At 34.7% G+C, this 26610-nt stretch overlaps 1 protein-coding gene across 4 annotated transcripts in view; it reads left to right on the top strand.

The window, feature by feature from the left end:
* Positions 1–26610, top strand: part of XRN1 (5'-3' exoribonuclease 1) — a 106848-nt gene that overhangs the window by 2998 nt on the left and 77240 nt on the right. For 2 of the 4 annotated variants that reach the window (XM_032852396.1, XM_032852395.1), the window contains exons 2-13: positions 6170–6402; positions 10367–10464; positions 11879–11988; positions 12081–12191; positions 13470–13552; positions 15693–15780; positions 15863–16031; positions 16754–16821; positions 17135–17272; positions 19453–19519; positions 19737–19842; positions 24084–24173. In XM_032852396.1, coding sequence (XP_032708287.1) covers positions 6170–6402; positions 10367–10464; positions 11879–11988; positions 12081–12191; positions 13470–13552; positions 15693–15780; positions 15863–16031; positions 16754–16821; positions 17135–17272; positions 19453–19519; positions 19737–19842; positions 24084–24173 — 1361 coding nt within the window. Of the gene's footprint in view, positions 1–6169; positions 6403–10366; positions 10465–11878; positions 11989–12080; positions 12192–13005; positions 13167–13469; positions 13553–15692; positions 15781–15862; positions 16032–16753; positions 16822–17134; positions 17273–19452; positions 19520–19736; positions 19843–24083; positions 24174–26610 lie in introns of those variants that run through there. The other 2 variants (XM_032852398.1, XM_032852397.1) reach the window with 2 other exon arrangements.

Here is a 26610-nt window from a genome sequence, read left to right as displayed (position 1 = left end):
TACTTTACTAGCTATGGGTGAGTAACTCAATCTTTTTGTGACTCAGTTTTGTCAGCTACAAAATGGAGATAATAATATTAGGATTGCTATAGTTAAGTAAGTGAATGCACATAAGTTGACTCTTGAAAATGTGGGTATTAGGAGCACCGACCCCCCGCCAACCCCAGCATAGTTAAAAACCCAAGAATAACTTTGACTTGCCCAAAACCTAACTCCTAATAGCCTAGTGTTGACTGAAGCCTTACTGAAAACATAAACAGTCAATTAACACATATTTTATATGTTATTATATATTGTGTATTGTATTCTTACAATAAAATAAGCTAGAGAAAAGAATGTGTTAAGAAAATCATAGGAAAATAGAAAATACATTTATAGTACTGTACTGTATTGAAAAAAAATCCGCATATAAATGGACCCATGCAGTTCAAACTTGGGTTGTTCAAGGGTCGACTATTAAGCATTTAAATCTGTCTAGTACATGGCAAGTGCTTAACAGATCTTACCTTATTATTATTATTTATTTATTTATTTATTAGAGAGAGAGAGAGAGAGAGAGAGAGAGCACACTCACCAGCAAGGAGGGGAAGAGAGAGTGGGAGAGAATGCTAAGCAGGCTTCATGCCCAGGGTGGAGTGGGGCTCGAGCTCACAATCATGAGATCATGACCCGAGCCAAAATCAAGACTGAGATGCTTAACTGACTGAGGCACACAGGTGCCCCATATTTTAGCTGTTATAGTAGCACTGTATTAGATTTTTAAAAAAGATTTTATTTATTTATTGGACAGAGATCACGAGTAGGCAGAGAGGCAGGCAGAGAGGGGTGGGGGAAGCAGCTCCCTGCGGAGCAGAGAGCCCAAAGAGGGGCTCGAGCCCAGGACCCTGAGATCATGACCTGAGCCAAAGGCAGAGGCTTAACCCACTGAGCCATCCAGGAGCCCCCCAGCACTGTACTAGATTTTAATCACAGGAGAACTGCATATGCTGTAAGAGTTTATAATCTTAATTGTGTGACCTTTGTTTTGTAAAGGTTAAGTTTTCGTCAGATATATATGTTCCTCATTACAAACTTCATCCCTACTTTTGTGGTACATAATAGGTCTTCAGTAAATATTTATTAAGCAAATGAATTTATTAATCATAGCATACTAATACAACATATAAAAATACATAGTATATAAAAACATTGCATATTAAAATATACATTGTATATGTAGTATGTTTTAAAACATGCATATTAAAGGGGTGCCTGAGTGGCTCAGTCAGTTATGCTTCCGATTCTTGATTTTGGCTCAGGTCATGATCTTAAGGTTGTGAGATTGAGCTAGATCTATGTTGGGCATGAAGCCTGCTAGGATTCTCTCTCCCTCTGCCCCTTCCCCTCTCTCTAAAAAAATAAATAAAAACAAAACATGCATATTAAAAAATGAATTGAAGCAATAAAATCTTGGAATTGTTTAAGATAAATAGGATTAAAGAACTGGGACAAAAGAATTGCCAGCAGCTCTCTTTAATAGTCAGATACATATTGTCTTAATGAAAAAGACATTTTGCAGCAGCACTAAGTAGGATACAAAGTTATACTAGCTAAAAGAAACTGTTTTGAGAAAATTAGATACTGAAATGTTAATACTTAACCACAATTTAAAGCAGTATGAATGCATATTCAAAGTAAGTGTTATAGCCTACATGTGCTATCACATCTAATAAAGGAAGAGCTTCACTGTTTATTATTAAATATTTCTACTCACTACTTTGTGTCAGGTAGTATACCAAGAGTTCTGAACATGACCAAATACTTAAGTGTAATTTCTGTCCTTTTCTGCTAAACTGTGAATTCCTCAAATCAGAGACCTTGCTTTGAGGAACTCACAGTTTAGTAGGAAAGGACAGACATCACACTTAAGTGTTCAACAAAAATGAGTAGGGTATGTAATATATATATATATATAGAGAGAGAGAGAGAGAGATATCTCTCTCTCTCTCTCTCTCTCTCTCTCTCTATATATATATATATCTGGCATTCTCGTATGCATTGGGAACACAAAAACAAATAAGAGTGTGACATAGAGAAGGGAGCATCATTTCTCTTTGGGTAAGTATAGGAAAGCTTCCAAAGATACTGAGCTGGATCTTGAAAGCGGAGTCAAAATCTGCAACATCAGTGGAAGAAAGAGCATAAAGGAAAGAGAAGCGTTTCAGGAAGTAGTAGCAGTATCTGTTAAGTCATAGAGGTTTGGAACAGCCCAGTACATCTACGGCTTTCTAGGTAATGTACTGTATATTTAGCTTAAGACTGTATATGCAAACAGGAAAGAACATGGAATTGGTGGGAGAGATAACAGCCAAGTCATACAGAATCTTTTATGGTATTAAAGGTTTTTAGTATCATATGGGTTTAAGTATGGAAGCAACATGATTAGATTATGTATTAGAAAAATGTCTAGCTACACTGTGGTGGGAGGGAAAAAAAGCAAGCAGTCTAGTTGGAAAACTGAGTGCTTGAATTAGGACAGGAAATCTGGGGATGGAGAAAATTATGAGATTGCCTAACACAATGGGAATACTTAAGAGGGTAGGATTCTAGAGACATTTTGGAAGTTACATTTAAAAAACAAAACCATAAATGAAACCTAAGTGACTAATTAGGTACAGGGGTTGAGGAGAGGTGAAAGTATAAAATAATGTCAGAACTTCTATTTTACAGATATAATAACTCAGTATTGTGTTTGGGGTTTTTTTCCTGTTTTTATTTAAATTCCAGTTAGTTAACAAACAGTATAATACTAGCTTCAGGTGTAGAATTATTGATTTGTCACTTATATACAACAACCAGTGCTCATCATAACACGTACCCTCCTTAGTCCCCTTCCCCTATTTAACCCACCCCCCCACCACACCCCTCCACCCACCTTCCCTCCCGCAGTCCTCAGTTCTCTATAGTTAAGAGTCTGTTTCTTGGTTTGCCTCTCTCTCTTTCTTTTTTTCCCCCCAGTATTATGTTTGTGAAGGAGCAAGATTTTATTGCATGTTCTCATTTTCTTCACTGAATTAGTCAATGGTTACTCATCCTGTATTTTTCTTACTAATCTGAAATGTAAGAGAATTTTTTTAAAATTTCTTTTCTAAAAGGATAATTATTTTTTTCAGATTATGAAGTATGTACTTATTATGTAAAAATTAATATAGTACTGAGAGCTGTAAAAGCTCTTATATCTTCCAAAGGAAAATAAACAACTGAAATTCCAGCATCAATGGTTAACTACCAGTAACGTCTTGTTCCTGTATTTTCCTAATGTTTATATGTAGATGTACATATAGATAAATATTTACTGTAAATGGGATAATAATATGCCCCCTCTTTTATAGCCTACTTTTGTCATTTGACTATCTGTATTTTACACATTATCTAATGTAAAATATGAATGTATATCATAATTTGTAATTACTGTGTAGTATTCTGTTGTATGGATGTACAATCATCAGTTTCCTATTAGGCATTTTGATTTCATTTTTTATCTCTTGTAAATAGCACTGCCATTAATATCCTTGTGCTTACATCTTTGTGCACATTTCTGATTATTTCTCAGAATAAATTTCAAGTAGTAGAAATCCTGGGGGGTGCCTGAGTGGCTCAGTTGGTTAAGCATCTGCCTTCAGCTCAGGTCATGATCTCAGGTCCTAGGATCCAGCCCTGCGTCAGGCTCCCTGCTCAGTGGGGAGTCTGCTTCTCCCTCTCCCTCTGCCTTCCATTCCCCCTGCTGGCGCTCTCTCACTCTCTCTTTCTCTCTCTCTCTCAAATAAATAGAATCTTTAAAGAAAAAGAAAAGAAAAGAAAATGCTTCAGGTTTTGATATATACTTTCGATTAATTACACCAATTTATATTCCCATCCAGACTACTGCGTGTAAATGCCATTTCTCTCTTTTCTATCTCTGTGATTTTCTTCTTCTGCAAAATGGGGAATCCAAATATTTTTCTTTTAAATTTATCATAATTTAGTGAGACATTGAATATGTTTGGCTCAATGTTTGGCACCTAATGAGTGCTTATTAAATGCCAACTATCACTTTTGATAACATAGGAAATATCTATTTTCCCAAAACCTTGCCAGTAACTGTGTAATATCATTTTTTCTAATCTTTGCTAACATGCTGGGGAAAATGACATATTATTTTAATTTGAAATTTGGGGATGTTGAACATCTTTTCGTATGTTTATCAGACTTCTGTGTCTCTTTTTTGAATTGCTGTGCATTTTCCGTGCTTACTTTTAAAATTTGCTCTTTTTTATTTGAGGATTTTTTTGTATGTTGGGAATGCTGACTTTGTCCTAATTTGCGAGCATTTCCCTGCATTTTGTCATTTTCAGTTTAAACTTGTTTTTGAAACTTTTTTTAACGCTATAGATGTAAAAAATATAGATGGCCAAGTCCATCATTTGTTTGGTTTATGAGTTTTGGCTTTCCCCATCCTAAAATCACCAAAATATTTGTATATAATTTTTTACATATATTTCTCACATTAACATTTTTAATCTTTCTGGAATTTATTGTGTTATAAGATGAGATACAGTTTTATTTCCAGATAGTTAGCTAGGTGCCCCATCCCTTTCACTGGTTTGAAATGCCTCTTAGGTACTAAATTTCTATATACACTTGAACTACTACTTTTCTTTTTTGAGAATTTTGTTAATTTATTTGGTAGGGGCAGGGGGGAGAGTACGCACAAACGGACAGAGGGAGAGGGAGAAGTAGGCTCCACACTGAGCAGAGAGCGCAGGACCCTGGGATCATGACCTGAGCCAAAGGCAGACATTTAACCCACTGAGCCACCCAGTCATCCCACACTTTTACTATTTGTAAACTATTTTGTTCAATCAAACTGTTATAATTTTTAATATCATATAAAGTAGATTCCTTCATTTACTTTTCTTTTAAAATGTTCTTTCTTGCATGTTTATTCTCCTAGGTATTTTTTGGAATCGTTTTGTAAAGTTCTTACTTAGAGATTTTGGTTGAGGTTTTCAGATTTTTTGAAGCAAACAGTAAATCTTGAATATACTTTTAAAATCTCATTATCACAATTTTCATGTCATTTGAGCCTATTACTCAGTAAGGACATTTAACATTTTTTTATGTGGTGCCTGGTACCATCCCATAAAATGAGTGTTTTGTCAGTATGTTTTTATGGTGTTCATTGATTCAGAGGCCAAAACTTTTCACTCCCCAAACTCAAAGGCCTGCCATTTTCTCAGTAAGAGGAAAATGTATCATTTCTGTACCTATGGTAAAATTTGAATTGTTTCAGAGATGGCTTTCATTAAGTTTATATAAGAGAAGTTCATTATGTTTCTATGTCTGAAAATTTAAAATAACTTTTCTTCAGTTAGTATGTAAGACAGACTCAAAATCTTTAATTACATTAGATATTATAACTATTAAGTTGTGCCCACTTCATTTCCTTGTTAGTGTAGATTTGTTTTCGTAGTGTTCCTCTTGCTTGATTACAAACATTTAAATAAAGGAAAGATCAAGAGAGCCCAAGCCATAAAATCTTTTTATAAAAGTAGACACCTGTTATTTATGAAACTAGACACCTGTTAGCCAAAGTTTAGGAAATTTTTAATCCACATGTCAAAAACAAGAAATCTGTTTTCAAAATTTCCTTAATTTCTTGGTATAATCTAAGCTTTCTTAGTTAATACGACCAAATCGGTGACTCTGTGAAACCAAATATACAAGGGTTTAAATCATTTGTAAAATCTTTTAATGACCATGTACAAAGAGCCTTTTAAATGGGCATTATGTTACCCATTTATAGGGGAAATTGATACTTTAAGAATTTGATGTCAAACTAATAGTTTGAGTACCAAATGAACCAAGTACTTCATTTGGTATTTTCCCATTGGGCATTTTAAATAAGTAGATAATTTCCCGACAGTAAATTTGATCAAGCTGTTGATGCATTATATAGTTATATGTCTCCATCTTACCAATTTCTCCTATGCATTTTTTCTTTACTTTCTTTATGCAACTGTGATTATTTTCTCAGTTTTTATATAATAATGCCCCTATATCCTGCTTTTTATCAGCTGCTTTTCCCAGCTGCTTAAATATTCATCATTGATTATAGTAACAATCTTGGTCATTTTTCTTTATTTCTTAGATTCCTGAATTTGACAACTTGTACCTGGATATGAATGGAATCATACATCAATGTTCCCATCCTAATGATGATGATGTTCACTTCAGAATTTCTGATGATAAAATCTTTACTGATATTTTTCACTACTTGGAGGTGTTGTTTCGCATTATTAAACCTAGGAAAGTGTTCTTTATGGCTGTTGATGGTGTGGCTCCTCGAGCAAAAATGAACCAGCAGCGGGGGAGGCGTTTTAGGTAAAACATTTGTGGCTTATTTTAGAATACTACTTAGATTAATAAAATGTTTTATTTTAAAGATAATTGACTTAATGACCTCATCTTCTGTTCATGTTTCTTTTCTGCTTAAATTCCTCCAGAAAAGGAAATAACTGGTTATGTCACATTTTATCAATTGAATAAACAAATTAGTAATTCATTGAAGTGAGGAGTCCTTCTCAAAGCATATGTTGGGCTGTGTAGTTACTTTTGCTCTCTGTCATAAATTTTTCAAACTTCTCCATGGTAATTTAGAAATAGCAGTAGAGTTGACTCTTGAACAATGCACTGGTAACGGATGCCAGGCCCCACACAGTCAAAAATTTGCATTTAACTCCCCCAAATCTTAATAGCCTATTGTTTACTAGAAGCCTTAGCAATAACTTAAACCATAAAACATTCTTTGTATGTTGTATGTATTATATACCATATTCTTATAGTAAGCTTAGAGGAAAGAAGATGTTATTAAGAAAATCATACGGAAAAGAAAATAGATTTACAGTACTATATTGTATTTATTGAAAAAAAGATTCATGTACAAGTGGACCCACTCAGTTCAAACCTGTGTTGTTCAAGGGTCAACTGTAGTAGAGAAAGCTCCTCTCTTAGTCTTTCTTGAACTAGAGAACTACAGGGTGAAATGAGAGATTGTTCTAATAGAAACATTGACAGTTTAATTCAACAAACTTTGTTCAATGCCCAGACCCTGGGCCAGATGCTGACTCTGAGTGAACATGGGTCCAAATTGGACAGAAAAGCAAGTGAGACTAGAAGGTGATTGATGGAATATGAGAAGAGAGCTGAGTTAGGACACTTGAGATACTATCATCCCCAATGTGTTGCATTGGGTGTAACAGGATGAGAAGAGGCACATAAAGTTTTAAAGTCAAAATCCTGGGCATGTGGAATAGTTTTAAAAAACAATGAGATCATGCTGTGTCCTTATTTATGAGTAGATAAGTAAAGTTAAGAGGGTTGTTAGAATTGTTGGGAAGACTCTGAGTCCAGTACATTTGATGGGTTGTTAGCATAATGAATTGTTTCATCACAAGAACAGGTAAAGGAGTGGATAGAGCACCTATGAATCAAATACAAAAATCATCAAGGAAAGTGGGAGGGTACCATAGGGAAGGCTAGCAGTGAAAATGAGAAAAGAATAGTAAAAAGTAGTGATTTAAACACCAAAAGAGAAAAGATCTTGAAGATACTTGAACGACTATAAAACGACCATCAAGACAAGGACCATCTCTTACTAAAATTCAGAACCTCTGGTGCCACCCAAACTTAATTAATTTGAATCTCAAAAATTGGAACCTGGAAACGATTTTTACTAGATTCCCCTGGTATTTGTTAAACTAGTTTGGGGGAGCTACTGGGCTAGAAAATCTAGTGTTAAGAAAGGATTATTTAAGCCCACTATATCAGTCATTGTTCATTTGCAGAAATAGAAGCCTACCTATTTTAAGTATATATATTACAAAGAATTAGGTGCTTATAAAAATCATTGTAAGAGCCAAAAGGATGGGAATTTAGGTGAGCCTTCAAGAATGACTTCAGAACAGCACCACAGAATTGACCCACCAGTGGCACTATTACTACAACATTCAAGAAGGTGAATTCAGAGGCCCCCACCAGAACAGGTTGTTCAGGAATTTATTGCTTTAGTTGTGATCCAGGGATTAAGAAGATATTACCTGAACTATTGGCTCCAAAATTGTATCACTTTAGTTACAATTCAGCAATCAAGAAGCCACCACTCTATCTGTTAGCACAAGAGCCCCAGTGTACCTGGTAGATCTGCCCTATACTTTGCTTCTCAGCATCTACAAAACTGCTGAATATTGAGATGCCTTCTACTATAATGAAACACACACCCCACAAATCCTCTTCCTCAACTTCCTTCAGTGTGGTGAAGTCTGTATGATTTCACCACACTTCTACCTTCTGAACCTTTTGTGGATGCATCTGATAGAATCTAAGTTATATCCACTCACCTAGCTGCAAGGAAGCCTGAGATCTTAATTTTTTAGGTTTCTAACCTCTCCAATATCAGAAGACAAACTAAGAGAATGGACAAGCATTTACTAACTATTTTGTGCTGGCATTGAGCATTCTGTGTTTCCCTAAAATCCCCTAGTCAGCTTTTTCTCATTCTCCACAGATACTGTTTTCTCCATTCATAATCTTTAATTATAATCTTTATGCATCTCTTACTTCAAATCTGCTGCCATCTGGCTTTCACCCCTCTACTAAAACTTCCTTACAAGATTACAAATAGCCTCCTTATGACTAAATCTAAAGAATTATTCTCTATAAATTACTTCATTTACCTATAGTATTTAACAGTGTGACGATTCTTTCATTCTTAAACTTCCTTTCCGTGATCTTTATGTAACCACACTCTCTCTGCACGTTCTTGGTCTCCTTGTTATCTTGTTCCTTTGCCTTTTTTTTTAATGTATTGATTTTACTTAAGTTTCTATCATTGGTCCTGAGTGATCTTATCTAGTTGTTTTAACTACTGTGTCTATACTGATGACTCCTCAATTTATCTTCCTGATGGATATCTCTCTCCAGAACCCCTAAATATCCAAATGTCTCATAAATATCTCCTTTTGGATACTGCAGATACATTTCAGGTTTAACATGTTCAGAACTGAAGACCACTTCAAAGCTGCCTTCCTTCTGTTCCCTAGTTCAGTGAATGTTAACACCATGCAAATAGCTGCTCAACCCAAAAGTCCAAGAGTAATTTGGACTTCTTCTTCCTCATTCTGCACACCCAATCCTACTTACCAGTCTCTTAAATTTGACATACATATTTACTTTTCATCTTTACTGCTGGTATTCTAAACCTTCCACCTACATTGATTTAATAGTCTTTCATTGTCCCTGCCCCAAATATCTCTGTGTTGCAGCCACATTAAACATTATGGCTGTTAAGTTCTCTTTCTCCCCACTAGAGTGTAAGCTCTGTGAAAATGGGAATCATTTCTGTTATATTCCCCAAACTTGTCACATAATAATAACATTGAATTTGTTCAATCAAAGGAAGGAAGCTGAGAAAAGAAGAAAAAAAATTTCTGTTGGAAAAATTACAAATAAATTGATATCTTCAGAGTTTTTGTTATATTGAGTTTGGTAAGAGAGAGGTTACATATGAAAAAGATTTTGTTTATCATAGAAATATAATTCCACAGGGCACAGTAGGTAGAGCTAGTAGCAAAGCTGTAGAAAATGTACATAAAGCAGAGCTTATTAACTTACATGCCAGTGGCATACAGTATGCCACAAATGGGTACTAGGAGAAGCAGAATAGGAATCGAGAGGCCTATATTCAGACTTAGGTCTGTCCAACTTTAAAACACATGGTCTTTCTAGTAAGTCCTATTGCCTAAAAAATGAGGTATTTGACAAATGATGTCATTAATGTTATTGGGCTTATATTTTAAATGTTTTTATGAGGAACCCCAAAGATATCCATTGCAATTTTATAGTTATTTTTTATATAATATTCTTAGATCATTGTAATAATGTACTTCTTGTTTGATGTTACTATTAAATGTAAAATGCAGTATATATAATGAATGTTTAATGCTCAACTTTTGAGGTTGTTTGTAGAATCGACTTGCTATATACTTAAGATAAGAAGAGAATTACTTTATAAATATTCCTAACATTCTGTGTCAGTTTTATACTGTTGTAATGTCTACTTCTATAGTCCTTTTTCTAAAAAACTCAATTCTTTAAATTAGTAAAAATGAACAATTCTGAGGCCCATCTTTATCAATTATAATAATTTTAAAACTTATATTCTGTGTTGAACCTCAAATTGATTAATTAGTATTTTAGTTACAAACGCATCTAAGTAACAGTTTACTTTATATAAAGAACTATACTTTTTCCCAGAAACCTTGAGATTTTTTTTTCCTTAACATTTAAGGTCAGCAAAGGAGGCAGAAGACAAAATTAAAAAGGCATTAGAAAAAGGAGAAACTCTTCCTACAGAGGCCAGATTTGATTCCAACTGTATTACACCAGGTAAATTCACTGAGAGAAAAATTCTGAGAGATTGATTTAAAAAAAAAAAAAAGATTTTATTTATTTATTTATTCATCTGAGAGAGAGAACATGAGCAGAGGAGGGGGGCGCGGAGGGAGAGGGAGAGGGAGAAGCAGGCTCCCTGCTCAGCAGGGAGCCAGACATGAGTCTCAATCCCAGGACCCTGGGATTATGACCTGAGCATAAAACAGACAGTTAGCCAACTGAGTCACCCAGGCACCTCAAATTCTGAGAGATTTAAATGTAAATGTAAGGGGTTTTTTTTTGTTTTTGTTTTTGTTTTTCAAATGTATTACAGCCTTTGCTTAATTTGTCCTTAAAATTCCAATTGCTATTTTCCCAGTTGTGTCTTCTCAGGAGATGTTTTGGTCATCTTGATTATAAGTGCTCCTATGAAGACCCACTCTAGAGATTTACAGATGTCGATAAGAGCAGTTGTGGACAGGACTGTCCCAGATGCATAGAACTCCAAACCTGGAAGGATCTTAAAAGATCCCCTGTACTCCCACCATTTATTTGTACGAAAACTGATCCAGTGAGGTTGTGGCTCACCCACCTTCATGTAGCTAGCTATCGTATTCAGGATAAGAAGCCCATTCTCCTAGTCTAGAGCACTTACTATTGTACTTCTTAAAGTATAGCTAAAAATTCTAGGATTTTAATGAATTTATCAGTATAATAAGTTTAATTTAACTTTGCAACAACGTACACTGTACTTATTAGAGCTTTGTCTAACATCATTGCACTCCTTTACTTCAGAAAAAAATCTTAAAATCTTATTTACTCATGAATTCTTTACTAACTGTGGTAATTTATCTTTCATTTAAGTGCCTTTATCATAATTGCTTGATTTAGTAACCAGTTTTATCCTAATTATGGTTTAAGACTGCATTGCATTGACTCTTGACCATCTAAACTTTTTCTGAAACATAATCACCATAGACTCAGTTTCTAGAATAATAATAATTTTCCAGGTAAATAATAGTAATAATAATAGTTGTTATTATTAGCAATCTAAACCTGCGTGCCTTTAAAAAAAAAAGTTCAGAATCCTGCAGAGGAGATAGAAGATTGAGTTTCATTAGGGAGTTAAAACTGGTATGAAAATGTGTAAAGCATAGTTTGAAGCAGTAGTAAAATTTCTTGACTTATCTATGTGACATTAACTTCATTTTAGGGTGAGCGGAGAAATGAGAAACAGTTGTAATATTTGCAAGAGAAAGGTACAAAATTACTTACTTTTCAAGATAAGCGTGAGGGGTGTTGACTTCTTTAGAGATCTTACACCTAGCTATTTCCTGCATACTCAGATCCAAGTTCATGTTGTCCCTGGGAACTCACTCTTTTTATGTCTCTCTCAGATTATAAACTTTTTAAAACTTTTTATTTATAGGGACTGAATTCATGGCCAGGTTACATGAACATCTGAAGTATTTTGTAAATATGAAAATTTCTACAGATAAGTCGTGGCAAGGAGTTACCATCTACTTCTCAGGCCATGAGGTTATTATCTTTTTTTATTTAAAGGGTTTTTTAAAAATTTAATATTTTAAAGCATAGCGTTATTACCACATTTTTTTTAAACATATATTTAGACCCCCGGAGAAGGAGAGCATAAAATCATGGAATTTATCAGATCCGAGAAAGCAAAGCCAGATCATGATCCCAACACCAGACATTGTCTTTATGGTTTAGATGCTGACTTGGTAGGTATAATGTTTATTGTTATTATAACCTTATGCCGTTATAATTAAATCTCTAAGAGACTTATGTAAGAAGCTTTCTCGCTGTGGAAACAAATATTTTAGACATAATAAGGATTGCTACTTCTGCCATTAGCAAGGTTCTAAAACAATTGGAAAATGAACTCTTTTGCTATAGTTTATGATCAACAGATCTCTGTAGTCTTCATACTTGACTGATCCTAGTGCTGTGAATAGTCTGTCGAGATCAGGTAGAGCACGCTTTTTACCCTCATGCTTGATATATAACTTTCAATAATACCTGATCTGATAACTCCGAGACCCAGATAAATTTACTGTGCTTTTTTTGTTTTAACTTTTTATTATGGAAATTTTCAAACATAAAGTAAAGAGTACAATATAATGAAACTTCCTATGTCCTTTATCCTTCTTAAATAATTTTTAGCTTTAAATAATTTACCTTAAATATTAATTTTCATTTTCTTATTCCTAACCATCTCTCTCCTTTTTCCTACTCCCCTTGACTCTTGAAGTATATCCCAGACATTGTATCACTTGGTCTGTAAATATTTTGTAATGTTTCTCTAAAGGAGAAGGATTGTTTAAAAAAAAAATAACCATAATGCCATTATCCTACATAAAATAAAAATTAACAATCAGTGTTTTATATACAAATAACCCTTTGGTATTCTCATTTCCCTGATGGCTTTGTAAATTTTTGATGTTGTTTTATTTGAATCAGGATTGAAATAAAATAAACAATATATGTCGCAGTGGTTGATATGTCTCACTAGACTATTTGACTTCTTTGGGCATTAGAATACTATATGAGAAGATTAAATGAAAATGCCCTTTTCCAGTTTTTTTTAATTTTCACATATTAGAGGCATTCTGGACTCTAGAAGAATACTACATTCATCTGTCATGGAAGAGCTACAGTCTCTAATTTCTTATCCACTCCCTCTGGCAAATGGAAAGGTGTGAAAACCAAGAGAAGGTTTTGGGGATTTGGTGTGGTGGGGGGGTGTGTGTGGACAGAATGGCAGTTATAAAGGTCATGTGAGTCTAAGGTAAACATTTTTTCTTAGAAAAACACACTTTATCCCATAACTAACAAGTGGGTCAGATTTTGAAATTTGTATATTTAATGTGCTAATAAATTGGTTTTTTACTAAATAAGCATATGTTTTTCTATATTGAAATGCTTTTTAGTTGTTTGTTTCTGTAAACCTGATACTATAAAAATTAGAGAATAGAAACTTTTTAATCATTTTTCAACAGATTATGCTTGGATTAACAAGTCATGAGGCACATTTCTCTCTTTTAAGAGAAGAGGTTCGGTTTGGTGGCAAAAAGACACAAAGGTAAATTATATTGCACATAAGGAAAAGAAAGAATAGCAATTAAATTAAGGACAGTAATCATCTAACAGAAAAATGATCTGTAAAAATTTTCTCCCATTCCACAGTTGACTTTTTACTCTGCTTTTAGTGTCATTTGATGTACGAAATTTTTTTAATTATGCCAATGTCCAGTTTATTTTTCTCTTTTATTTCTTGTACTTATAATGCCAAGAAATTGCCAGATCTAATGTTATAAAGCTTTTCCCCATTTTAAGAGTTTAGTAGTTTTAGCCCTTACACTTAGGTCTTTGATCCATGTTAATTCTGTATATGATGTAAGGTAAGGGTCAGCTTCATTCTTTTGCATGTGAATATCAGTTTTCCAAAATCCACTTGTTGAAGAGACTATCTTTTCCCCCATTGAATTGTCTTGGCACCTTGGTCAAAAATTGCCTGACCATTTATGCAAGGGTTTATTTCCGGGCTCTGTATTCTATTGAATTGATCTTTATGTTTGTCTTTATGCCAGTACCACTGGTAGTGAAGTATTTTGATTACTGAAACTTTGTAATAAGTTTTGAAATCAGAAAGGGTAAGACCTCCAACTTTGTTCTCCTTTTTCAGGATTATTTTGGCTATTTGGAGTCTTGTGAGATTAACAGTTTTTAGGATTTTTTTTGTTTGTTTTTGTGGAAAACATCATCGGGATTTTGATTGTGATGACATTGACTGTATAGATTTTTTTGGCTACTATTTACAGCTTCGTCATAAGCCTTCTAATCCATTAATGCAGAATGTTTTTCCATTCTTTAATTTTTTTCTGCAGCATTTTGTAGTTTTAGTATATAAGTCTTTTGCCAGCTTTTTTTTCTTACTTGTTTCTCCTTTTATTTAAAAAAAATTAATGCAGTCACCATGCTATACATTAATTACATCTCCAGGACTTATTTATCTTATAACTGAAAACTTCCCTAAGTTCAGTTTTTTGCCTCTGTTTTTTTGCTTTTGTCTTCTTGGTCAAGTTTATTCCTAAGTGTTTTATTCTTTTGGATGGTATTCTAAATGGAATTGTTTCTTAATTTCTTTTTTGGGTTATTTGTTGCTGGAATGTAGAAACACAGCTGATTTTTATGTGTTGATCTTGCTTCCTACAGTTATACTGAATTCATTTTTTGGTCCTAGTAGCTTTTGTGGATTCTGTGGGATTTTCTGTATATGGAATCATGGCATCTGTAAATAGAGATAGTTTTCTTCTTTTTCAATTTGTGTATCTCTTATTTCTTTGCTTGCCTGATTGCGCTGGCTTGGACTTCAAGTACAATGCTGCTGAATAGCTATAGTGAAAATAGGCATCCTTGTCTTGTTCCTGTTCTTAGGAGGAAGGCCTTCGGTCTTCTACCATCAACATATTAGATGTGAATTTTTCATAAATTCCCTTTTTTATATTAAGGAGATTCCCTTCTATCCCTACTTAGCTGAGTACTTTTATCATAGAAGGGTATTGATTTTGATAAATGTTTTCTTTGCTAGTTGATTATATGGTATTTTTTCCTTTGTTTATTAGTGTGATCTATTACACTGATTTATTTTCTTATGTTGAGCTGTCCTTGTATTCCTGGGCTAATCCACTTGCTCTGGGTATCTGATCTTTTTAAAGTACAACTGTCAGTTTATATTCTTACTTCTGGTTAAAGTTGGAATTTTGGCCAATAGCTAAGGTATATAGACCCCTAAACCAAGCCAGGGAAAGATAAGAGGAAAGAAATGATGGTGCCTCACCATTGAAGCCTTAGACTGTACTTCAGTAGGCAGAAAAGTATATATACTCACTTATCTGTATGCTTTATGCTGGTGGCCAACCTTAAATGGGCCAGATCCCATGGTTTCTAATACCTGTTATATCTTATTTAGGCTTTCTTAATTCTGAGCATCTTTCCACAGAAAGCATAATGCAGACAAATTATTTTGAACTTTATGTTACATCTATTATAATTATACTTTTATGTGTATACTACCTTGGAGATTTCATATAAATTACATGCCTAGATTACAAGAATTAATAATTTTCTAATGATAAGTTTTATTTTAAGCATTGCTGCATTTTAAAATTTGAGCCTTAAAGATATAATTAATTCTTTGTTGATCATCTGACTAATTACAGGGTATGCGCACCAGAAGAAACCACATTTCACCTCCTACACTTGTCTTTAATGAGAGAGTATATTGACTATGAGTTTTCAGTACTGAAAGTAAGTATTAATATAGCTGTGAACCAGAGATGTGTTAGAAGGAATTTCCATACGATTTGATTTTTTCTGCATTTTGCTGTAGGACAAGATCACTTTTAAATATGATATTGAAAGGATAATAGATGATTGGATTTTGATGGGATTTCTTGTTGGGAATGATTTTATCCCTCATCTACCTCATTTACATATTAATCATGATGCACTGCCTCTTCTTTATGGAACATATATTACCATCCTGCCAGAACTTGGTGGTAAGAAAAGTTTAATATTCATTGGAGGCTACCTTTAAAAAGCACTCAGCTAATCCTAAAAATTTCACTCAGTTTATTAGATTATTGCATGCACAATTATATTAGGGAAAAAACTGGGGGTTTCCTTTGGTCTAAGGCACCAAGCTCTGGGATTGTAGTTTTCAGTGGCTCACAAGCAAAGAAAATGACGAGTTAGGAAGCCTCATGTATTGATATCTGACTCATCTCTGCCTTTGATTGTTTAAGAAAGCCATCAGAAGTTGTTGATTTCACTTATTAAAGCACAGAAGTTCATTTTTCTGAATGGATAGGTATTGAAGTATTTAATAGGGAAAGCTTTTTCAATTAAAATGAGGAATCGATAAACAATGGTGAATGCTGAATAAAACAGATAGCAGAATAGCAGGGTATTAGTTCTTCTCAAGTTAACATATTAAATGAATAATCTGGATAGATTTTAGAACATATTTAATTAACTATTAGCAGATGTCGGAAATGTGGGAGGATTATTATGTGAACCTGGAATTTCTTTTATTTTGCTTTAGTTGTTACATATTTTATATTATAATAACATCAAGTTCATAGAAACTAGAGTCAGTTATATAGTTTTTTCTTGATTAGTCGAGTGCCAGTATTCAACATTTTATAAAAAGAGTTTTATAGAATTGTTTAGAAAAAATAGTGTCAGCTTTTAGTACAAATTTAGATTTTGTTCCTTTTAGGTTATATTAATGAAAGTGGGCATCTCAACTTACCTCGATTTGAGAGATACCTTGTGAAACTATCAGATGTAAGTAACTAGATATTTTTATTTTCTTGTCCCAGGTAGAAATAAGTGGTCAGAAACCAGTTACATAGTTTCGGAAGAAAAAGTTTTGGTACTTCTACTCCAATTGATCATTCTTTTATAATTTCACCTAATTTTATTTGTATCTGCTTTTTATTTGTCATTTTCAGACTAGTAGATGAGGTCCCCATGAGCACAAAAAAGTAACATTCTTTGATTTCCTATGCCCCAGAAGTAGCAACTGGTAAAAGTTTGGGTTGTATTTTTCCAGGCATACTCAAATTATTTTTAAATGAATTTAAATATTTCTGTACAGTTTGATCGGGAGCACTTCAGTGAAGTTTTTGTGGACCTAAAGTGGTTTGAAAGCAAAGTTGGTAACAAGTACCTCAATGAAGCAGCAGGTGTTGCAGCAGAAGAAGCCAAGAACTACAAGGAAAAGAAAAAAACAAAGGTGTTCATTTTTTTAGGTGTCCATTCAATTTTTTAGCTATAAAAGTAAAGCTGATATTCCTTGTTCCTCATTTTCTTTCTTATGGTTTTTAGGGTTGCCTTATTTCATTTTCATTTCTTATTTTCTCCTATTAAACATTTAAAAATATTTTTTTGGTTTCTTCTCTATTAGATCCTGTCATTTAAATCTGATGTTTAAAAACCAACTTCTTATTTTTTACTTTTGAAGAAGAACATTGTGTTTTCTTTGTTCATTCATCCTATTAATAAGTGTAGAAAAACTTCTAAATAAAAGAGCCCAGAAAATTAGTTATCTTTTTTAAAAATGCGGGTATTTATAGCATTTAATAGTGAGACATCAACTAGATCAGTGATTTTTCTCTAGAAATAATTTATATATAAAATCATATACAAGGTGCCTGGGTGGCTCAGTCATTAAGCTCAGATCATGATCCTTGGGTCCTAGGATCTGGCCCCTAATGGGGCTCCCTGCTCAGTGGAAGCCTTCCATTCCCCCTGCTTGTGTTCCCTCTCTCACTGTGTCTCTCTCTGTTAAGTAAATAAATAAAATCTAAAAAACAAAACAAAAAGGGGCTTCTGGGTGGCTCAGTGGGTTAAAGCCTCTACCTCGCACTCAGGTCATGATTCCAGGGTCCTGGGATCAGGCCCTGCATCAGGCTCTCTGCTCAGGGGGGAGACTGCTTCCCCGCCTCTCTTTCTCTGCCTGCCTCTGCCTACTTGTGATCTCTGTCTGTCAAATAAATAAATAAATAAATATTTTTAAAAAAATAGGCTAGTTTAAGAGTAAATAATAGCACAATAGCTAATGCTAGTGCTCAGTAATTAAATAATTATTATTTTATTGTTAGAACAAATAAATAATAGAATCAGAATATGCTAATACCCTATAAAACATCACTAATAAGCTCTAAAGAATGTCTTATATGTGTTAGCTCAGAAAATAAACCTCTTCTGAAATTTTCCTCAGCCTATTCATAATTATTGAGTTCTGATAAAATTGAGGAGTTTCCTGCACTCTCCTTGCCATACTGGTTCCATTTAGGTTCAAGGCTAGTAACTTTTGCTCCAAAAGGGCATTTATCCTAATTTTCTCTAGTGTAGTCCTTCTACTTGATTAGATTTTTCTCAGTGAAGCTTAGGAGCCGTCCATTTGCCTTCTACTGTGTTTTTGCTCTTAAGGAAATAGTCTCAGAAACTTTTTGGGAATCTGTACTTTACTCACAAAACTTACACATCAGTAATCCCTGGCTCCACCCATCTCAGCCCAGTCCTTAAGCTTCACAAGACTGCCGGCATATGTAGTTACTATTAAAGACATTGGCAAAATGGGAGGAACTAGAGGAAGAGCCCAAGCACAGGAAGTTAGCTGAGACTCTAGTTTGGATGAACAAAGGGAAATGGGAATAAGGGAGTAGGAAGAACTAATGAAAGTCACTAGCAGTAGATAGGCAATCAGAAAATAGAAGAGAGAAGAGTTGAGATCACAAGGGCAGAAAAACAGCTGGGCAGGAATATGAAGAATGTGATGAGATGGGAAAACTATAGAAAAGCAAATGAGTTGCATGAGAGAAAAATTTAGAAGTGGAGATAGAAAACAGTTATAAGAATGATGAAATCCTGGGGCACCTGGGTGGCTCAGTGGGTTAAAGCCTCTGCCTTCGGCTCAGGTCATGATCCCAGGGTCCTGGGATCAAGTCCCACATTGGGCTCTCTGCTCAGCGGGGAGCCTGCTTCCTCCTCTCTCTCTGTCTGCCTCTGCCTACTTGTGATCTGTGTCAAATAAACAAAATCTTTAAAAAAAAATTGTTTAAAAAAAAAAAAGAATGATGAAATCCAGAGATACAGAAAACATGTAATATTTGTAATCATTGGATTCAATTGTAAACAAATAGATATTAACTCAATAGGTGAGAATTACCTATTACATATTTTTGATAGGCCTGAATATTAAGTTCTACGTGATAAAGATTTAGAAAACAAGTGATATAAAACCAAAACACTTACATAGCATTTGCACTTTATTTTTTGAATGAACTTTTACAGCGTTGTCACTTAAGGATCAGTCAGTTCTTTCTAGTATTTTTTAAATCTCTGTATTCAGTTGTCTTACTTTGAAATATATCTTGCCATTAATTTTATGTTGATTTGTAATTTTTGTAGGGCCAGGAAAATGCCATTTGTTGGGCTGCTTTAGACAAAAGTGGAGAAGAAGTGGTAACTTCTAAGGGTGAGTACAAACTCTGTATTCTTTGTTGTTTTTTTTTTTTTTTTTGACAGGATAGTTAATTATCTTTCCTTAGTAAATACTAATTCAATAATATTGGATAGAATAGATTTCTATGTTAGTTTTTAAGCATTTGCTTTGATAAATATTTACCAGACCACAGGTAGAAAAACAGAATATTTATAATTTTCAGCCACTATTTTTCTGGCTTTTTTTCCAGATAATTTAGAAGATGAGACTGAAGATGATGACCTATTTGAAACTGAGTTTAGACAATATAAAAGAACATATTACATGACGAAGATGGGAGTTGATGTAGTGTCTGAGTACGTTTTTACCAATGCTTTTACTTTAAAATAGAAAAAAATTAGATTTTGTGGTTCTTCAAAAAACAGTATAATTTTGATAGTTAAGGTAGTGGGCGAGGAGAATTTTTTGGTTATAGAAATTATTGTAGTGTCAGTCTTTCAACTGCTGTGGTTTTGGAATAGGTGATAACTGACATGTGTTATATTCCTGTAGTAAAAAAAAGTTGCCAAGTAGGGACACCTGGGTGGCTCAGTCAGTTGGAGGTCTACCTTCAGCTCAGATCATGATCCCAAGGTCCTGGTACCGTCTCAAGTCAGACTCCCTGCTCAACAGGGAGCCTGCTTCTTCCTCTGCCTGGTACTCCCACTGCTTGTTCTCACTCGCTCTCTCTTTCTCTCTGACAAGTAAATAAATACAATCTTTAGGGGCACCTGGGTAGCTCAGCGGGTTAAAGCCTCTGTTTTCAGCTCAGGTCATGATCCCAGGGTCCTGGGATCGAACCCTGTATCAGGCTCTGTGCTCAGCTGGGAGCCTATTCCCACCCCACACCTGACTGTCTGCCTACTTGTGATCTCTGTCTGTCAAATAAATAAAATCTTAAAAAAAATTTTAAAAATAAAATAAAATCTAAAAAAAAAAAAAAAGTTGGCAAGTAGAAAACAATTTGCTTTTTTCCCCTTCCATTTTCTAGACTCCCGTCAAACTCATCTCAAAAGCTACCTGGCTTAGCCCCAAGTTAATAATCTAGCTCAAAAGTTCCTTAAGAAGTTGACCTCTAGAATGGTAGATTTCATACTTTTAAATTGCAACCCACAGTATGAACTATGTATGTTTGTATTTATTTAATTAAAATCTTTAGTGGTTACCAAGTACCAAGTGTTATTCTAAACATTTAAAAAATATTGACTTACTTAATTCTCACAACAATTCTTTAAGATAAATAAGTTATTATTATTTTACACTAAAAGAAATTAAGGAATGGAAAGGCTTTTTTTAGGCAGGTTCATTTTTTTTTTTAAGATTTTATTTTTAAGTAGTCTCTACACCTAGTATGGGGCCCGAACTTACAACCCCAAGATCAAGAGTTGCATGCTGGGTGCTTGGGTCGCTCGGTCGTTAAGTGGCTGCCTTTGGCTCAAGTTGTGAACCCAGAGTCCTGGGATGGAGGCTCATGTCAGGCTTCCTGCTCCGCTGGAAGCCTACTTCTCCCTCTCCCACTTCCCCTGCTTGTGTTCCCTCTCTCACTGTCAAATAAGTAAATAAAATCTCTTAAAAAGATTTTATTTATTTATTTATACTCTACCAACTGAGTCAGCCAGGCACCCCAACGATTTGAGAAGGTTAAGTGACTTGCCCAAGGTGGCATAGTCAGTGACAGAACCAGAATTTGAACATAGGTGATCTGGCTCCTAAGTTAATCCTCTCTCTCTCTTTTTTAAGTTTATTTTTTTAAGTAATCTCTACACCCAGCATGGGGCTCAAACTCACGACCTCAAGATCAAGGGTCACATGCTCTACTGACTGAGTCAGCTTAGGTGCCCCCAGTTAATATTCTTTTTTTTTTTTTTTTTAAGATTTTATTTATTTATTTCACAGAGAGAGATCACAAGCAGGCAGAGAGGCAGGCAGAGAGAGAGACAGAGGAGGAAGCAGGCTCCCCGCTGAGCAGAGAGCCCGATGCGGGACTCGATCCCAGGACCCTGAGATCATGAACTGAGCCGAAGGCAGAGGCTTAACCCACTGAGCCACCCAGGCGCCCCCCAGTTAATATTCTTTAACCACTGGATGAGACTGCTTCTCCATAAGAGAGAGAAGAGTTTCATGAAATGCTATGTACCCTTTTACTTCCTTAGATATTATACTTAGATATTTTCTATACTATAATTTTTACTTTTCTTTTAATAGAATAAAGCACTAAATATTAGATCTTTTCTATAATCTGCCCAGAGATAGACTTTCAGACATTGCTTTATGGACGCTCAGACTGTCTTCCATTCTAGTCTAGATGTAGTATTTCTTGTCTCTTTTCATACTGACCTCCAGGAACTAGAGGTATAGGAATTCTAGTACAGTTCACCAGCTCATTTGAAGCTTTGTCAAGTACCATTAGCATGTAAGACCTGAGAAATAAAATATTTAAAATAGTTATGCTTTTAATATTGTATTCCTTAATCCTTATATTTCCTTGATTACAGTTATGTAGCACTGTAATATCTGCTGTAGGCACTAAATCCTTAATTTGATAACTAACAAATCTTGTTTTATTTCCCTTCCTTTTTATATATTAAAATGTAGACTTATGAAAATAATGATACCATTTGCTTGCCTAACAAATAAGCAAATCTTTTAAAATTCTTATATTCAGTGTTGGTCCAAAAGCAATGATGGTAGTATTCTTTCCCATTTACTGGTGAAAATATAAATTGGTAAAATTATTTTGGGAAGTACATATCCAGAAGTCTTTAAAATATTTATCCCTTTGGGGAGGCACCTGGGTGGCTCAGTTGGTTAAAGCCTCTGCCTTCGGCTCGGGCCATGATCCCAGGGTCCTGGGATCAAGCCCCACATCGGGCTTTCTGCTAGGCGGGGAGCCTGGTTCCCTTCCTCTCTCTCTGCCTACTTGTGATCTCTCTCTCTCTCTCTCTCTCTGTCAAATAAATAAACAAAATAAAAAAAATATATATTTATCCCTTTGGGGCTCCTGGGTGGCTCAGTTGTTAAGTGTCTGCCCTGGGCTCAGATCATGATCCCAGGATCCTGGGATCAAGCCCCACGTCCAGCTCCCTGCTCCATGGGAAGCCTGCTTCTCTCTCTCCCATTCCCCCTACTTCTGTTCCCTCTCTAGCTGTGTCTTTCTCTGTCAAATAAATAAATCTTTATGAAAAAAATATATTTATCCCTTTGACACAATAATTCTAATTATTAATCTGTCTTAAAAATATAAACTTAAACACAGAAGATCCTTATACACAAGGATGTTTATTGCAGTTTTTTATAACAGTACAAAATTAGAAATGATCTACCTGTCCTCATAATCATGTCTGCTTCCCCTGTATCATACCATCTTGCCATTACTCTGTCTTCAGAATCTGTAGAACTGCTAAACTGTTATTTATAAGAAGTTTGTAACAATTTAGGAAGATACTTACAGTATATTATTAAGCACAAATTTCAAAAGCAGGACACAAAATCATGTATACAGTATACTCTCATTAATATTGAACAAAAAAACAACCAACCTAGGCATAGAAAAAAGACTGAAAGGAAACATACCAAATATAATAGTGTTTGCTCTAAGGTGATTAAAAATGCTTTTCTTGGGTGCCTGGGTGGCTCAGTTGGCTGAGCGACTACCCTCCATTCAGGTCATGATCCCTGAGTCGCAGGAATGGAGTCCCGCATGGGGCTCCCAGCTCCATGGGGAGTCTGCTTCTCCCTCTGACCTTCTCCCCTCTCGTGCTTTCTCTCACTGTCTCTCTCTCAAATAAATAAATAAAATCTTTTTAAAAATGCTTATCTTCATTATCTAGATTTTTAATAATGAAAACATATTTTTTAATGAAAATTTAATATGTTTCATTTTCAAAAGTGTACCTCCTAGAAATATTGAGATCTGGAATTTCTAACTGGCATCTCTACCTAAATTTTGGTAATAGCCACCAGCAGGTTTATGGCTACTTTTTGGCTTTCGTCCAAGTTTTATGGGTGTGTGGGTGTGTGTTTATGTATTTTACCTTAAATGATGGTCTTTGAGAAAGAAAGGATTATAGGGAATAATATTCCGTAAATACAGCATTTTTCAAAGTGTGTTCTAGCTGCTATAACCAGAATCTGTGATCTTCCTGATTTCCTCCTACGATTTTTCTTAGGCGTCCTCCCAGCTAAAGTTTCCCATTCCTGTCTCCCATCACACCCTAACTATTTAGGACAGTAGTAGTGCCACTTTATAGAAAGCTTCATGGGCCAAATCCTCAAACTTTAAACTGCAGGCATAGTACATTGACTGAATAAATATGCACAGTAGGTTTAAGTATTGTGATAGACAGTTTAGGAAAACTATAAGGCAAACCTTTAACCTGAGAGGATGGAATTTGTTTTAAATACTATTTTGGAATTTTTCTGATTACAATTTTTAGCTTCTTCATTGATTATATAAAACATGTGAGGGAGAGTGTATCAGCAGATATCATGCTCTAAAGACAAATGGCCTGTCTTCAAAAATTAACATTATAATGAAAATATTCTTTTCCATTTTCAGTGACTTTCTGGCTGATCAAGCTGCATGTTATGTTCAGGCAATACAGTGGATTTTGCACTATTACTATCATGGAGTTCAGTCCTGGAGCTGGTGAGGAATACAAACAAAAATAAAGTTTTAATTTTTTTTTTTTTTAATAATGATTTGTTCTCCTGTAATCTCATTTGGAGATCTCTCTTCTCTTTATTCCTACTTATGGTGGCATTTTTAAAAAGATACATATAACCAAGTTTAAATGAAATATAGGTAATCTTTTCTTATATGAAAGTACTTTTTAAAGACCTTTGTGTACAGATACTTCCAGCCCTAGCAGATGACCAATGATGAAACCTCTTTCAATCTAAGGATTTAAAATTCTCATAATAAATCAACTGTGACAGAGTCTTGATAATTATTAGGTCTGAGTAATAGTTATATAGGGCTGTTCATTATATTCTTTGCTACATTATTGTGTGTTTGAAGAAATTTTTCTGTCAAGAGTGATTACTAAAGAATGGGTTATTTGAATGTAAGACTGGGAAGGGTAAAGAAGAAGAAAGAAGAATTATTTACTTTTCCTAGAAATAGTAATAATTTTTCCATTTCTCCCATGTTTCCTATTCCAGAAAGTTATGTCTACATTTCTAAACCATCCGAATAGAAAAATAACAAAGCAAAATATGATGCAGGGAAAAGTAGAGACTTTTAAGTGATGAAAATTGTTCTGTTTTGTTTTGCTTTGCTAACACCTTTAGTGGGCTTTGTTTTAAAGCACCATACATCCAAACACACCAGGTCAAATTATGTATATTAATACATAAAAGATTATAATACAAAAAGATTGTAATCTTTTAAAAAATAATCTTTTAAAAAAACTTAGCAATACATAACCTAATTCTGAGGGCCTCTCTGAAGAGCATTCTAATGACAAAAATCCTTGATTTGCCATTTCTTAATAGGGTGAGTATAAACTAATCCTATTATGTATCATGCATAAGGCCAGGCACTTGAAAAGCATGTTCTCATATAATCCTCACCACTTTAAAGTAAGTATTGTTATCTGACTTTAACAGATGAGGCCCAGTCATCTTTATTACTTTAGAAAGCAATCAATCTATTGTCTGTCCTTCTTTCTTTCTTTCGAGAGCAGCATGGAGGGGCAGAGGGAGAGGGAGAAAGAGAAACTTAAGCAGGCTTCATGCCTAGCATGGAGCCCAACATAGGGCTTGGTCTCACAACCCTGAGATCATGACCTGAGCCAAAATCAAGGGACACTTAAACCAACTGAGCTCCCCAGGAACCCCAGAAAGTAATCTTTATAAAGTCATACACCCAAGAATCAAGTCTAAGCCTATCTGATTCTAAAGTCTATACATTTTCCATTCTAAATGCTATTCTACCTCCTAAACTTTCTCATCTTTTTGAAATATGTCATAATTGTGGGGATAATATACTTATTTTTTAGCATCCTTAGTCAAACATTAAAAACAATGAAGTTTTTTTTTTTAAAGATTTTATTTATTTGAGAGAGAGACAGAGAGAGCATGAGCGAGGAGAAGGTCAGAGGGAGAAGCAGACTCCCCGTGGAGCTGGGAGCCCGATGCGGGACTCTATCCCGGGACTCCGGCATCATGACCTGAGCCGAAGGCAGTCGTCCAACCAACTGAGCCACCCAGGCATCCCCAATGAAATTTTTTTTAAATTGTTATGTTCGGAGCTTTGTAAAAAAATATTTATACCTGTAGTTGTAGATTGGAAGGCATTAAAAATAAAAATAGTGTGTATGATTGATAAATGGTTTAATCCTATATATATATATATATATATATATATATGCCAATTCAAAGATACAAAAGTTCTTACAGCTAACTAGTAACAACCATACGAGCTCAGACTCACTGTTCTGTCTGTGCTCTTGAGAGAGGCTCCAGTTCATGTGTTCTAACTGAAAGTCTTCTGACTACCTCAGTACCTCATTCTTTTTTTTTTTTTTTTTTTTTTTTCGGTACCTCATTCTAAGAGTCTATTGATTGGAAGATTCACACTCAATATCTTAGAAGCTAAAAGACCATTGTATTTTATATATACATACACATACATGTATACACACATATATACGTATATTTATATAAATATATGTGTGTGTGTGTGTGTTTGTATGTGTATTTCTATCCTTCAATTACACGATACATCCCAATTTTGGAAATGTGAAATTATACCTTAAAAATTAAAGAAATACAGGGGCGCCTGGGTGGCTCAGGTCATGATCCCAGGGTCCTGGGATCGAGACCCACATCCAGCTCCCCAGTGGGTGAGGAGCCTGCTTCTCCCTCTCCCTCTACCTGCCGCTCCCCCTGCTTGTGCGCACGTGCTCTCTCTCTCTGTCAAGTAAATAAATTAAATCGTTAAAAAAAAATTAAGGAAATACAACATTTGTTGCCATCACATGATCTAAATATGCTAATGCTGATTTCTTAAATCAAGTGATAGTACTATGGGTGACCTTTTTTTTTTCTTTAGAGTTACTGCTCTGTTGTTAAAAAGGAAA

Source organism: Lontra canadensis, unplaced genomic scaffold (assembly GCF_010015895.1).
Source record: "Lontra canadensis isolate GAN:19392208 unplaced genomic scaffold, GSC_riverotter_1.0 scaffold6, whole genome shotgun sequence".
NCBI classification, from domain to species: domain Eukaryota; kingdom Metazoa; phylum Chordata; class Mammalia; order Carnivora; family Mustelidae; genus Lontra; species Lontra canadensis.
This window is presented reverse-complemented; position numbering and strand designations above follow the sequence as displayed.